The following is a 15258-nucleotide window of genomic DNA, read 5'->3' as shown; positions in this document are numbered from 1 at the left end:
AACGTTTCAACTAAAGTTTAATTTTAGTACTTCTAAAACAGCATTACTGTATATCCAAGAAGAATCTGTATCCAACACGTTATTCTTTAATCACTAGATGTACTTGATGTGCTGTTTCAGGTGTCTGTGTGTGTGTGTGTGTGTCTTCTTGTGTACTCATCATGTTTCAGGTGTGTGTAAGCGTGCAGGTCTTTGTGTGGGCTTGTGAATCACTGGTGCCGAGATTCTCTAGACAACAAACTGTCTTGAGAAACTGTTTCCATAGGGAGTCTATTCTGAGAGCAGTTTTGCTGGTGTGTGGGGGTTTCAATTATTACATGTTCTTCAGGTGTGTCTGTGTATTCTCTACCATGATGGAACCGGACTGGGAAGAAACAGGAAGGACCACACTGCCCTGCTTTCCCTCTTTCTGAGTTCTCCCCCACTCATTACAGTATGACACTACAGGCAGCAGCCCCTTCAAGTGCTATGTAAAATCCCATTCTACTGCTATGAGTCAGTTCACTTCTAAACGTACCTTTAAACAGTTTGTCCTGGTATGCTAATCTACCGGACAGCAGCAAGCTGAAACACGCTCCCAGAAGAGACTGTGATAGCTGGGTGAGAATGAGGGGGCAGTCCACACTGTATCACAGCTTGTTGTTGAAACTGACTGAAGGTCGCCCTGGGGCCAGCTGCAGTCAACATGCTGAGGTGTGGGCTTGTGAGCCACTCTCCTGTCTATAAAGTAACAGGCTGCCGTTTCCTGCTCCAGGGGCAGCCACAGTATCACCTCCCCAGGCAGGATCTGAGTGGTGCTCAGCTGGTATAGTCATCACATCATAGACGAGATGAACCAAGCAAGTTCAAGCCAACTCCTACCTCACACTCCCTCTCTGCTGGTTCCAAAACAATCTTCTAAATAAATAATTCTTAGCTGGGTAGATTGAGCCACAGGGCTATATTAAGACAAAAGCTAGCAGATACACACACAATAGGCCCTTTACTGTAATGGCTTGTAAGCTGTTATAAACTATGCATCATTTGCTTGAATGCAGACTGGATGGGACCCTATGGATATTATACTTGAGAAAGACAGGCTAGGACAGCATGGCAAAATCTTTCAGTGTCTACCTGGTAGGGGTGAGCTGATACTCATACTCAGAATTGCCTTTAGTAGTATTTATTGTCAGGTATGCAATAAAATCCATTCATTAATGTGTTGATTTCAGAACAAGAAAAGCTGTCCTTCCCTCACCTTTACGATTGAGTATGAATCAGTGGCAATTAACTTGAGCATTGAGTGTTTTAAAAGCCGATTGTAAACAAATGTTCCTCATCGTACCTATTTCTCAAGTTTATTAAAAGTGGCTGAAGAATGCAGTATGCAGTAGCGTAGAGTGAAAACAATAGGCTAGGAAAATACAACTATTTTAGGAATGGAACATTCAAACAAACACCATTTAAAATGTTCATATTTGTTCCTGTAAAATAATATTTATATGGCTGTATCAAAAAGATAGCATGCAAATGAAACAAATGCATCTGTGCCAAGTAAAGCACACACATTCTACTGTGCAGCAGTGTCTGTCTGTCTCCCTTGTTTGGAACTTTGCATTTTAATTTATTTAGTGTTGAACTAGGCTCACTGATCTTACACTGCATGTAACAGTTTATACAATGTAATGCAGTAAAGCTTAATTTGTCCACATTGTCTTGAGAGAACCTCCTTAGTCATGCTCTTCCCTTGGGTGTTGGCCTCTACTTAAAAGACTTGGACCATTGATTGTCCAAGCCTTGTGATTAACAACATCAGTACAGGTTCCATACACTCCCAGCCACCATAGTGGGTAGCATTCCTAGGGATTCCAGTACAGCAAATTGCCCAGCACATCCCTACGCCCGCTCCTCTGGGGCTGTGATAACTTGCACTGTTCTCTTCTCAAGATCCTGCAACAAGGAGCAGACAGGACCCACTATATATTTGTATGACAATTTTCATTAAAAAAAATTATAATGGATTATAGTGGAACAGTCAATGATTATTATGGAATATCCATGTAGCAGCATCTGGTTAATGAAACAATATCTCCACACAGCCAGTGTAATAATTACAAAGGTTACCCGTGCTCAGATTAGCTGAAACAGCCCTAAGGCTGCTACCCACCAGAAACGAATCGGCAAGGGAAAATATGCAACAATGCGACAAAATAAATAGATCCTATACTTTTGATAAGTATCGTCATCACAATTATAAAGATACCGATTTCAAAGACAATATATGGGAGTTCATTTCGAAAGAACTGGAGAAGCCTGGTGTGTATGATTTACTGCCATACAGGCGATCCTCAACTTACGACGCATAGACTTACAACGCGACTTTCAGGAACCAATTGTGTAGTAAGTGCGAGGACTGCCTGTATGTGTTGAAATCCCATCAGAAAAGACACTCATAATTTCCACATCATGTTGACAAACATGTACCAATCATGATCATACTTTTGTCAACGGCAATTTTGAACAGCTGTACAGGCCTGGCAGTTTTCAAACCTGTCATATCGCCTGTCGCTGTCTGGTGTGTTTGGTCATGTCGCTGCCAAAGTATCTTGTCGCCCAATGAAAAATCGCATCACGGCTGGTGTGTGGCAGCCTTAATTAATACAGCATGAATAGTTTTAGTATGATATTAATATAGTACTCTATTGTGTTATGGGTTGAAATACTTCTTAAGGGCAATTAAGTTGCTTTGCCCCAGGTGAGTACAAATTTGCATTTCATTTGAATAATAAAGCGTTAAGAATGTTAAGAATGTTATTACCTTTTTTTTTTTTTTTTTTAATACATCCATCAATATTCTTGAATGAATTAAATTCAATAACTGAGTCCTGATTACATTATTGGGATGCTGGATGTTGTATTGGAGTTTGTATTAAAACAATAAGTGTGTACACTGTTAAGCTCTGTGATTAGTAACTGGTGTTAATTGAGGAAAATTTTGTCATGATTTTTCTACATAAAGGGGGACATTTTGTATGATCCTTGGTTACTTTTTCTTTTCTTCTACGGTGAGCATATCTTAAACCCTTGTTTTGGTGTGTGTACTGGGTGGGTTACAGTTTCAGCTATACGTTTTGCACAGAACCAGTGGAGTACTATTTGAATCCTAGAGATTCAACTAACAACCTTTTGTAAGACTAGACAATGGAAAGCCGTCCACAATGCATAATAATGACCTCGCTGGATTCGAGACTTAAAGAAACGTGCGCACCCCCCTGCCTGCAGTACAGCATTGTGGTTAAAATCCCAATTAGAGGAGACTCTGCTGGCTGTTAATGATACCAGATTCAACATGTCTCCGAATCCCAGTGAATCTCTGTCGCTGCTAATTGACTGGAGGAATAAAGCTTTGTTTTGATCTCTGGTTAGTCCAGACAATGGCAGAGTCTTAAATCCAGACAGCAGTGAGCAAATGAGCTGCTTCCTGTTTGGTGACTGGAGAGTTGGACCCCTCGTGGCGCTCAGAAAACGAAGAGGGCAGACGAGAGTGGGATCAGTGGCGCTGTGATCCTATTGTGCCAGCGCTGGGGAGACAAACTAATCTCCGGAACTCGTGGGCACAGGATGGTTGGGGGGGCACTGGCACACACTGTTGGCTACCTCCCTGGGGACCATTCATATGTAAACATAAATGACAAACGGCCAAAAAAGAAAAGACATAAAAAAAGAAGGAAAGTTCCATGTAAGCAAATTGACATAAACAAGCAGCCTCCTAAACCCCAGTTGCTAAGCGATGGAGAGGCCCTAGGCCAGGATTGAGGAGCACCCCTAACTGTTTCATTGCTTCTTGAGCTAAACAAGTACCTGTAGATGACGCCATGTTGGTGGAGAAACATAAGCGCTGATGTGACCTCAGCTGCATAGAAGCGGGAGCGGGCTTCGTCGAACTTGCGGGAGCGCTGGATCTGGAACATGAGGTCTCCTCCGTTCACATACTCCATGACAAAGAAAAGCCGGTCCTGTCATAGAGGAGACACAAAAGGAGACAAGCAGTCACTGATGATGCCTCTCTTCTCCCTCTCTCAGGTGGGCTGAGAGTGGGCTGAAAAGCCACAGCATGGTTTAGCGAAGGGATTTGCGTCAAAGAGATGCCGTGGAAACTAATTAAAACAAATAAGCCAACAAAATAAAGACAAGATGCACAAAGTAAAGATTCAGGAAAGGGCTCAGAGTTTCTTACCCCGCTTCTTTCATTTCTTTATTCTTTCTCTTTAAATGTTGCAAAGCTACCACTAATAGTCTTTTGGTTCATTAAGGAATGTTTGCTATTGCGTCTTTGCCTCGCCCCATCTTTGAGAAGAAAGCGATAAAAGCTTTTTTTTTTTTGATCGGATACTGAACTGTTATACAGAAATCTACCTATAAATGCTCAATATGCTATACCTGTATATGGATGACATGCTGCAGGATTCTGAATCTATTCAATTCCGTTGCAGTTTTTTATACCAAAACCGGTGTATTTAATTTCATATTGGTGTATTTAAATTCAAGGAAAGCTGCGAAAGAACAGATTTTTCTACCTTTTCTTAGCACTAGCAATGTCATGACAGGTTCCCTTTCTATTATTTTTGGGGTACTGTGGTTTTTTACACTTCAATTAATATGTCAGCTCACACTAATCATCAGTCCTGGAATTTCATGGGCATTAAAGCCTCTTTTAGGAAAATCTGTAATGGCTCAAACCATAATAGAATGGGAAGTTATTTTTTCAAGTAAAGACAACTCATAGAACACAGCCATGTACAACTGTAAAGACACTGGGGTCTATTCACCTGATCTTAACAATCATAGAACACAGCCATGTACAACTGTAAAGACATGGGTCTATTCACCTGATCTTAACAATCATAGAACGCAGCCATGTACAACTGTAAAGACACTGGGGTCTATTCACCTGACCTTAACAATCATAGAACACAGCCATGTACAACTGTAAAGACACTGGAGTCTATTCACCTGATCTTAACAATCATAGAACACAGCCATGTACAACTGTAAAGACAGTGGGGTCTATTCACCTGATCTTAACAATCATAGAACACAGCCATGTACAACTGTAAAGACATGGGTCTATTCACCTGACCTTAACAATCATAGAACACAGCCATGTACAACTGTAAAGACACTGGGGTCTATTCACCTGACCAGAGCTGTCATTTCTTAAGTTCTAATGATTGATTTCACTCCACTGCTGTTAAGATTAATTGAATAGACCCTACTGTCTGAAAGTCAGTGGTCTATATTATTAATACAGCCAGAGGTTGAAACAATGTTACACTGAAACTGAAACAGTTAGGGTGCAGTGGACGCCACTGTAACAGAATTGCTGTGTGCCAATTATACCAAGGTATGCTCATGAAGCTACCCTGATGTCAAATTTATAAAGTTACGAATTAGTTATGTAGAACTGGATAGAAAACGTTCCTTGTCCTAAGCGGGATAAAAAACTTAAGAGTTTAAAAAGTTATATAAGTGTCTTTTATGTAGGCTACAGTACACAAAAACAAAACAACTATGAGAAGAAATGAAGGTATAAAAACTACAATGGATGGAAATCTGAAATCTAACAAGCGTAAAAGAAACCCTTTTCCTTCAGCGTTGCTATAATGCAATCTGTTTTGGCAATCAATCTTTTTTCTAATTTCACTATTATACAAATGTCTGAGTACTGACAAACACATGCTTGGAACACCCTGCATTATAAAACACACGAGAAGCTTAAACCTGATGATATCAAATCAGGCCCATTAGAGGGGGCCTTTTTGATTTCTTTTGTTAGTTGTTTTGTTTTTTTTGAAATTCAAGTTTGCTTGGTGCAACAAAAAAAAATGATATGCTTACATTTAATATCAAAACCATAAAAATTCAAATGATCTGCTTACATTCAATATCAAAATCATAAAACTTCAAATGATATGCTTACATTTAATATCAAAATCATAAAACTTCAAATGATATGCTTACATTCAATATCAAAATCATAAAAATTCAAATGATATGCTTACATTCAATATCAAAATCATAAAAATTCAAATGATCTGCTTACATTCAATATCAAAATCACAAAACTTCAAAGTTGTTGTTTTTTTAAGTCTTGTCAGACTTTTTAAAGTAAAAAGTACAGAAATACAGACAACAGGCAGAAGTCACCTACTTACTTCAAAATGACACATTGCTGCGGTCAAACACATTCACGTTTCAATACTTTCCTTTTTTTTATTTATCAAATGTTTTACATTTCTAACCATGTATTTTATTGCATATTCAATGTAATCAATCCGTACGGATTACATATAGTTTAAAAATAAAAAATAAAAATTGATGGCAAGATCTCAAAAGCAGTTAACCTCAAACTATTTATAAAGCAGATTCTTATCACTTTTGACCATCTGAAAAACCTGGGAACATTTATTATTGTGCAAATGCTGCAAATTACATAAGTGTTCAAGAATCCACCTAGACTTGAACAAATATCTTTTTTTATTGTCTGAAATTGAATTTAAACAGGATGTTTAAAGAGTTTGTTTAAAACGTGCCTAGAATTACAGGCAGTCCCACCCCAATCCAATGTGAATAAACATTTCCTGCTTCTAATTAGAACTGTACAGATATTCCCCTGCCTGGCTGGCTGTGGGACTGACTAGAACTGGGATCATGCAGCCCTTCTGAACACAAACACTCAAATCCTAAAATTCTAGGTGATGCAAAACGTTTGGCACAGCTGTAAAGGGATTGTTCAAGCTTGTCTTTTAATTGCAAAATACACATGTCCCATATAGGCAGCTTGACTAGAAGTTGCTTTTTCTTTTTACAACTGTAAAGTTCCTGCTTTTGTGCAGCAAATATCGCAATATTCGAATTCCTATATTATTATTATTATTATTATTATTATTATTATTATTATTATTATTATTATTATCAGGCACCATGGAAGTTTCCCCAGAACTCTCTGTTGTCTGTACCCTAATATTAAGTTGTTTTTTTCTCCCAGGTTTTTCCTATTGACGAATGTCCTTAAAATAAAACTTGTTGTATAATACTTACTATTGCAATTGTGACAAATCATGTCGAATTGATGGTGATTATGTGATTAAGAGGTGACCACCAAACTTCACTTTGTGACACAAGAAAGCTCCAAACCTGGGCTGGTGCATTAACTCTTCGACACATGACCTTTTATCATGTGTCAAATACATGTATCTGCAATACTGAATATCCTTCCTGTGTGTCACACTGGGGCAGTACGCTGCTTCTTTCTTCGTGAACTATCGTGGTACAGTATATATTGTTAGTGGGTTTTAAAGTTGGTTTTTTGTATAGATGTATATATTTTTCTTGCTGTTACTGACACCACTTTCAGTTTCACCTGTGTGACAGCAGTTAGAAGGGTCATTAGGGAGGCTATGCTGGACGTTTCAAAAAGAAACATTTGATTTGAAGCAGTAAATAGATCGAAGTCAACGTTTTTACGCAAGTAAACTATTTGTCCTCTGACATTATAAGCTACAGTGCTAGAGACTTGCTAGAGACTCACACACAATTAACGGCAATTTAAATATGCACTGCTTTCCAGTTATTGGGGCACGTATTGTTGGGGGAAACTGTATGTCTATGATTGCAAAAATAACTAAATAAATAAAAGCCTGAATTGTTCTCAGGAAGCAGAATAATTATTCTAAGGATATTTCACTTTTCTGGGGGACAGTGCCTTTATTTATGATATATATAGTCAGGTCTTCTAAACACAAGATTGATTTACCACGCTTTTTATCAAACAATAAGAAGGAAATAATTGGATTTCATATAGGTAAGGTTTGCAGCCGTTTATTTTCCATCTAAATATTAAAGATTACATAAGGGCCTTTTTATTTTATTGTGTTACACGTTCCCATGTGTTGCTACAACTGTTTCAGTAAGGTGTGTGTATTGTTTAAACTTTTTTTTTTTTTTTTTTTTACATTTTGACCACTTTTTTAAACTTTTAAATTGCATTTCCTGCCTCAAGATGGTTTCACATGTACCAGCATGCACCTCTCAGAACTATATTTCCCATCATCCTCCTGCTGACTGGTAAATCCATCTCAGTTACATACGTGACCAAGGCAATAACTGGGTTATACCAATGCAAGGGGGTACACAACACAGAACACCATGACAATAACTGGGTTATACCAATGCAAGGGCGTACACAAAACAGAACACCATGGCAATAACTGGGTTATACCAATGCAAGGGGGTACACAACACAGAACACCATGGCAATAACTGGGTTATACCAATGCAAGGGGGTACACAACACAGAACACCATGGCAATAACTGGGTTATACCAATGCAAGGGGGTACACAACACAGAACACCATGGCAATAACTGGGTTATACCAATGCAAGGGCGTACACAACACAGAACACCATGACAATAACTGGGTTATACCAATGCAAGGGCGTACACAAAACAGAACACCATGGCAATAACTGGGTTATACCAATGCAAGGGGGTACACAACACAGAACACCATGGCAATAACTGGGTTATACCAATGCAAGGGCGTACACAACACAGAACACCATGGCAATAACTGGGTTATACCAATGCAAGGGGGTACACAACACAGAACACCATGGCAATAACTGGGTTATACCAATGCAAGGGCGTACACAACACAGAACACCATGGCAATAACTGGGTTATACCAATGCAAGGGGGTACACAACACAGAACACCATGGCAATAACTGGGTTATACCAATGCAAGGGCGTACACAACACAGAACACCATGGCAATAACTGGGTTATACCAATGCAAGGGGGTACACAACACAGAACACCATGACAATAACTGGGTTATACCAATGCAAGGGGGTACACAACACAGAACACCATGGCAATAACTGGGTTATACCAATGGTTACTGCTCTTGCATGACAACTGCTGTTGGGATAAGTGTGTAATTACACAAATATAACCTGTCATGCTGTTACCACTGAATTACATCAGGTAGCAAGCTGCTGTTCACAAGGCCATGTAATTACACAGTAGTTACTGGAGGTCCAGTGGTTAAAGAAACAGGCTTGTAACCAGGAGACACCTGGTTCAAATCCCAGCTCAGCCACTGACTCACTGTGTGACCCTGAGCAAGTCACTTAACTTCCTTGTGCTCCGTTTTTCAGGTGAGACGTTGTTGTAAGTGACTCTGCAGCTGATGCACAGTTCACACACCCTAGTCTTGTATCTTGTAAAGCGCTTTGTGATGGTGGTCCACTATGAAAGGCACTATATAATGATTATTATTATTAAGAGCTAGAGTCACGTGTAATTACTAGGTATTACAATGTAATTACATCACTGTTCATGATCTGTAATCTAAAGTGCTGCAAACTAATCCATGCAATTGATTAATGTATTCCTGATCAACTAAAACCTCTAGTGTGATAATATAATGTGATAATAACAGATCTAGGTTAGACAAAGGGCACTGTGTCTGTATGTTTCTGTACATCTGTGTTTGATGTATGAATATCATGGTTATCAGCTGCCAGTCCTGGTCTCGTTGAAGGCTTGCTGTGTGGTACACAAAGGGCTCAGCTAGTTGTTCTAGGGTTCAGGATAAACATTCTTGAACAAGATCCAGGCCCACACACACACAATACATTCTGTACAAAAATTATAATTATTTCCTGCTGTTATCAACATCACAAAGAAAGCTACTTTTCTGCCAGGAAAAGGGTAAAGTGTGGTGTAGAAAAAAAAAGATAAGAAATGATTGTAGCACTGGTGATTATCAGCATGTTACAGTACTGGGGAGTTGGAATCCATTATTTTGGATGCTCTATGTGTTTATGGATTGGATCAAGTGAAGAAGGTGGCTGTATCCCAATAGCTTTCTTTTTTTTTTTTTTTAACTTTGACCAGGCTTAATTCCAAATGTTTTATGCCGGTTCTGAATGTCTTCTAACAGTCCTCGTTACAGACTGCTTTCCAGCTGTGTTAAATGGTTTTGATGAAGAGTTGAAGGGTGACAGATTGATAAATGAAGTGTCTGTTCTAACCTAAACCCGTTGCTGCTCGGAAGATGATCATGTTTACAAGGACAGACCGGTACAATACAATGTGGTATCCGCATCACTGCTACCAGATGGCACACACACACAGTGGCCAGAAATAGCTGTGCACAATACATATGGTAAAACAATTAACGAATGCTTACAGATCAACAAAACAGCCTTTGAAAATGTCAAAGAAGGGCTTCCGGAAGATAAACTCGATAACGCACAAACATTTCAGTTTCTAAAAAAAACAATAGTATTTTAAGCAAGTATACCGTAGGTTATCTAAAGACAAAAAAAAATGTGTGTTAACAAGTTTTTCCAGGACAGCCATCAATTAGTAAACAGGCCTTGAAGCACTGAGCCTAAACGCCCCATCTCATTCATAAAGGTCTCTGCAGTGGAAACTTAATTGTCAAAAAATATGTAAATTGCTCTTTTTTTCCGTCCCGTGTGCTCTCTTTGTCGTGAGGGGAGCTAAGCCTTCTGATCTCAGCGAATGGTTTATAAGTTACACAAGGCTAGCTTTACCCCAGCGTATTTGACCTGCTTAGAAACCACGATTCGGCAGCCTGTGCTCTACTACCGGCGCATCAGCTGCAGCAGGGTTCTCAGGCAGATGAACTCTAAATTAAGACACTGTTTGTTTTTTAACACTGTTAAGATTAAGGGGGTCCCATGAGTCAGGCCACATGTATAATTGTTATTATTGGTCGTCTGTATTTCTTTCAGGTGTGATTAAGCAAAGAGGATCGAATACAGATTGATGCGTGGTGCAGACAGTCAACAGAGGGTGGTCATCCTACTTAACAAGGAACATCTTAATTATATAAGTACTTAAGAAAGGTTTGGGGACAAGAAAAGGCCATTCCGCCCATCAAGGCTCGTCCCTTGCTAGCACACCATTCACCCCTATAAGGGTGAACTTTATAAATCTCTGTGAAAAAAACAGTGCTAAGTGTTCAGTGGCTGATTATGCCAATGGTGGTTTAACAGATGATTTAATAGAAGCAAGAAATGATTTATCAGGAAGAAGAAGAAGAAGAAGAAGAAGAAGAAGAAGAAGAAGAAGAAGAAGAAGAAGAAGAAGAAGAAGAAGAATTGAACAGTACTCCCAAATCTGGTGTACTGAGTCACAGAAGCTGGTGTACCCTTGTCTACTTATTCACAGTATTAGAGACTGCCAGCTGGCAGCCACACTGACTACTTTGCCAGGCTAGGAATCAATGTGTTATTGCAGCAACATGCAGTTCTGAAAGTGCCAGAGCCTATTGTCAGGCAGGAAGGGATATTTCTGCACCTAATCTTAGGAAAAACACAAACACCTGAAACCTGGTGAGCTCTGAGGATGCTGCTCAAATACATGGAAGTCTGAGTAATCTATTTGAAGTTTCAAATCCACAGCTCTGATCGACATTCTCCTCTGCTGTCACATTGCTTACTTCACATTTCTTTTGAAAAACATATTCCTACTTGTTTTCATGTCTTTACTCCCCAATACATTTCCCTTCATCTAGACATAGTTATCTGTAGCTTGCTGTACCGAAGCCTGTTGTGTTCTGAATATCACCTTACTATGAGTTCATGTGCAAACCTGCTTTTTTTATATAAACACAATTTGAAATGCCCAGTTGTATTTAGGCTCAGCCCACCGCTACCACCCCTGCACTGACTCGGGAGCGGCGAAGACGAACACAAGCTGTCCTCCAAAGCGTGTGCCGTCAGCCGACCATGTCTTTTCACACTGCAAACTCACTGTGCAGCCAACCCAGAGCTACAGGACAATGCAGCCCTGGGCAGCTTACAGGCAGTCTACAGGGGTCACTGGTGCTGTTTTTTACAATATGATACATGCTTTGTGTAGTTAAGGATATACAAATGAGAAGTAGTACTGTTACTGTTTTCTCCAATACAAATTACTTTAAGCTACAGTATGTTCCACTACAGATTGCATTCAAATATATTTAAATACTACTGATTGTTGCCATTTGGTTCAAAACAAAAGTAATTTTCTTAAAAGGTACAGTCTTGAAAGATTAAAATCATTTTATTTTTTTTTACAATCCACTAGCTTTCATTTTACATGTGTCACTATGTCTGAAAAACGCTTAAGATGGCACTGAATGCCACTATTTACCACTCTACAGCCTGGTGCTGTAACCACTCCTTTACATTTGCAAGAAGATTAAATAATATGACTAAAGTAACTTCTACATAAAGTGTTATTGTTTACCTTAAATTCAAAAAGGATTCCCACTTAGAGCATATCACCCCCTGGTGTTGGAAAACTGTAATGACTATTACATATTTTAAAAGAGCAATTCTCTTTAAAGCTAAGAACCCAGAATACTTCTACTGTCAGGAAAATGAAACATTTACCCACCTTCTAGCAATGAGGGAGAGAGAGAGCGAGAACAACAGTGAGAGAGAGATAAAAAGAGAGAGAGAGAACGAGCGCGAGAGAGCCAAAAGATCCTCAGCAGTGCTCTCTTGAAACATGGTTTGTAAAAGATTCTCACGTTCTGAAGTGCTGGGGTCAGCCAGAGACAACAGCTCCCCTCTCCTGACTCTACAGCAAGCGCTGTACCCAGCAGAGGGGTCACCCAGTGGGAGAGTCTGCAGGAGCTGTCCTTGCTTCTGCCTAGAGAATCAGACTCTTGCTTTCTCTACTGAAATAATACTGCATGCAGACTGGAAACATTAACAGACTGACTCATTGGTACTCGTTTAATCTTAAATGTTAAACATATTTAGTGCTGAATCAATAAAAGTCATTGATTTCACAGTGCACTGAAGAGCGTCGCAGCATGTGTCCAGGGGCCTGTCCTTTCTTTTTTTTTTTTATTAACATCTGAAGTTGTAGGAAATAAAAAAGGAAAGGGGAACATTTTATGACTGCTAATGTTTTCAAAGATTCTGTTCAATTTGAGCTCTCCTTTTTGAAAGACAAATGAAGATTCTGATTTGTTCTCATGGGATAGCTGCCAGTCAGAAAGGCATGGTGTATGGTTTTGTTTTTGTTTCCAGTTTGCTTCTACTTTAAACTGATGGTCTTTGTTCACCGCACAAAATACAAGCAATTTAATGCATAACTTTCCGTGAATTACGAACAAATCAAATTAGTTCTGAATGCATTTCAAAACAATATATATACACCGAAGCTCACCGAAAGTATTAGAACATAAGAACATAAGAACATAAGAACAAAGTTTACAAACGAGAGGAGGCCATTCGGCCCATCTTGCTCGTTTGGTTGTTAGTAGCTTATTGATCCCAAAATCTCATCAAGCAGCTTCTTGAAGGATCCCAGGGTTCAGCTTCAACAACATTACGAGTTGATTCCAGACCCTCACAATTCTCTGTGTAAAAAGTGTCTCCTATTTTCTTGAATGCCCCCTAAACTCCATTTGTGACCCCTGGTCCTTGTTTTCTTTTTTCAGGGAAAAAGTCCCTTTTGTCAATACCTTTTAGAATTTTGAATGCTTGAATTGTCGCCACGTAGTCTTCTTTGTTCAAGACTGAACATTCTTTTAGCCTGTCTGCATATGACATGCCTTTTAAGCCCGGAATAATTCTGGTCGCTCTTCTTTGCACTCTTTCTAGAGCAGCAATATCTTTTTTATAGCGAGGTGACCAGAACTGCACACAATATTCAAGATGAGGTCTTAAGTGCATTGTACAGTTTTAACATTACTTCCCTTGATTTAAATTCAACACTTTTCACAATGTATCCGAGCATCTTGTTAGCCTTTTGACCCCCCTTGGCATTTTTCCTATTTTGTTGCCTTACAACCTGGAATTAAAATGGATTTTTATTTGGATTTCATGTAATGGACATACAGAAAATAGTCCAAATTGGTGATGTGAAATGAAAAAAATAACTTGTTTAAAAAAATTCTGAAAAATAAATAACAGAAAAGTGGTGCGTGCATATGTATTCACCCCCTTTGCTATTAAGCCTCTAAATAAGATCTGATGCAACCAATTACCTTCAGAAGTCACATAATTAGTTAAATAAAGTCCACGTGTGTGCAATCTAAGTGTCACATGATCTCAGTATATATACACCTGTTCTGAAAGGCCCCAAAGTCACCATTAAGCAAGGGGCACCACCAAGCAAGCAGCAACATGAAGACCAAGGAGCTCTCCAAACAGGTCAGGGACAAAGTTGTGGAGAAGTACAGATCAGGGTTGAGTTATAAAAAAATATCCGAAACTTTGAACATCCCACGGAGCACCATTAAAGCCATTATTAAAAAATGGAACGAATATGGCACCACAACAAACCTGGCAAGAGAGGGCCGCCCACCAAAACTCATGGACCAGGCAAGGAGGGCATTAATCAAAGAGGCAACAAAGAGACCAAAGATAACCCTGAAGGAGCTGCAAAGCTCCACAGCAGAGATTGGAGTATCTGTCCATAGGACCACCTTAAGCCGTACACTCCACAGAGCTGGGCTTTACGGAAGAGTGGCCAGAAAAAAGCCATTGCTTAAAGAAAAAAATAAGCAAACACGTTTGGTGTTCACCAAAAGGCATGTGGGAGACTCCCCAAACATATGGAAGAAGGTACTCTGGTCAGATGAGACTAAAATTGAGCTTTTTGGCCATCAAGGAAAACGCTATGTCTGGACAAACCCAACACCTCTCATCACCCCGAGAACACCATCCCCACAGTGAAGCATGGTGATGGCAGCATCATGCTGTGGGGATGTTTTTCATCGGCAGGGACTGGGAAATTGGTCAGAATTGAAGGAATAATGGATGGCGCTAAATACAGGGAAATTCTTGAGGGAAACCTGTTTCAGTCTTCTAGAGATTTGAGACTGGGACAGAGGTTCACCTTCCAGCAGGACAATGACCCTAAGCATACTGCTAAAGCAACACTCGAGTGGTTTAAGGGGAAACATTTAAATGTCTTGGAATGGCCTAGTCAAAGCCCAGACCTCAATCCAACTGAGAATCTGTGGTATGACTTAAAGATTGCTGTACACCAGCGGAACCCATCCAACTTGAAGGAGCTGGAGCAGTTTTGCCTTGAAGAATGGGCAAAAATCCCAGTGGCTAGATGTGCCAAGCTTATAGATACATACCCCAAGAGACTTGCAGCTGTAATTGCTGCAAAAGGTGGCTCTACAAAGTATTGACTTTGGGGGGGGGGGGGGTGAATACTTATGC

At 39.6% G+C, this 15258-nt stretch overlaps 1 protein-coding gene across 2 annotated transcripts in view; it reads right to left on the bottom strand.

Annotated features, from left to right (window-relative positions):
* LOC121316681 (protein kinase C epsilon type) overlaps window positions 1-15258 on the bottom strand; it is a 163359-nt gene that overhangs the window by 28612 nt on the left and 119489 nt on the right. For both annotated transcript variants that reach the window (XM_041251737.1, XM_041251738.1), the window contains exon 11: window positions 3841-3995. In XM_041251737.1, coding sequence (XP_041107671.1) covers window positions 3841-3995 — 155 coding nt within the window. The remainder of the gene's footprint in view (window positions 1-3840; window positions 3996-15258) is intronic.

The sequence above is a fragment of the Polyodon spathula genome, chromosome 6, assembly GCF_017654505.1.
Source record: "Polyodon spathula isolate WHYD16114869_AA chromosome 6, ASM1765450v1, whole genome shotgun sequence".
Taxonomy (NCBI): Eukaryota; Metazoa; Chordata; class Actinopteri; order Acipenseriformes; family Polyodontidae; genus Polyodon; species Polyodon spathula.
The sequence above is the reverse complement of the archived record's forward strand: the minus strand, read 5'-3'. Positions and strand labels throughout refer to the sequence as shown.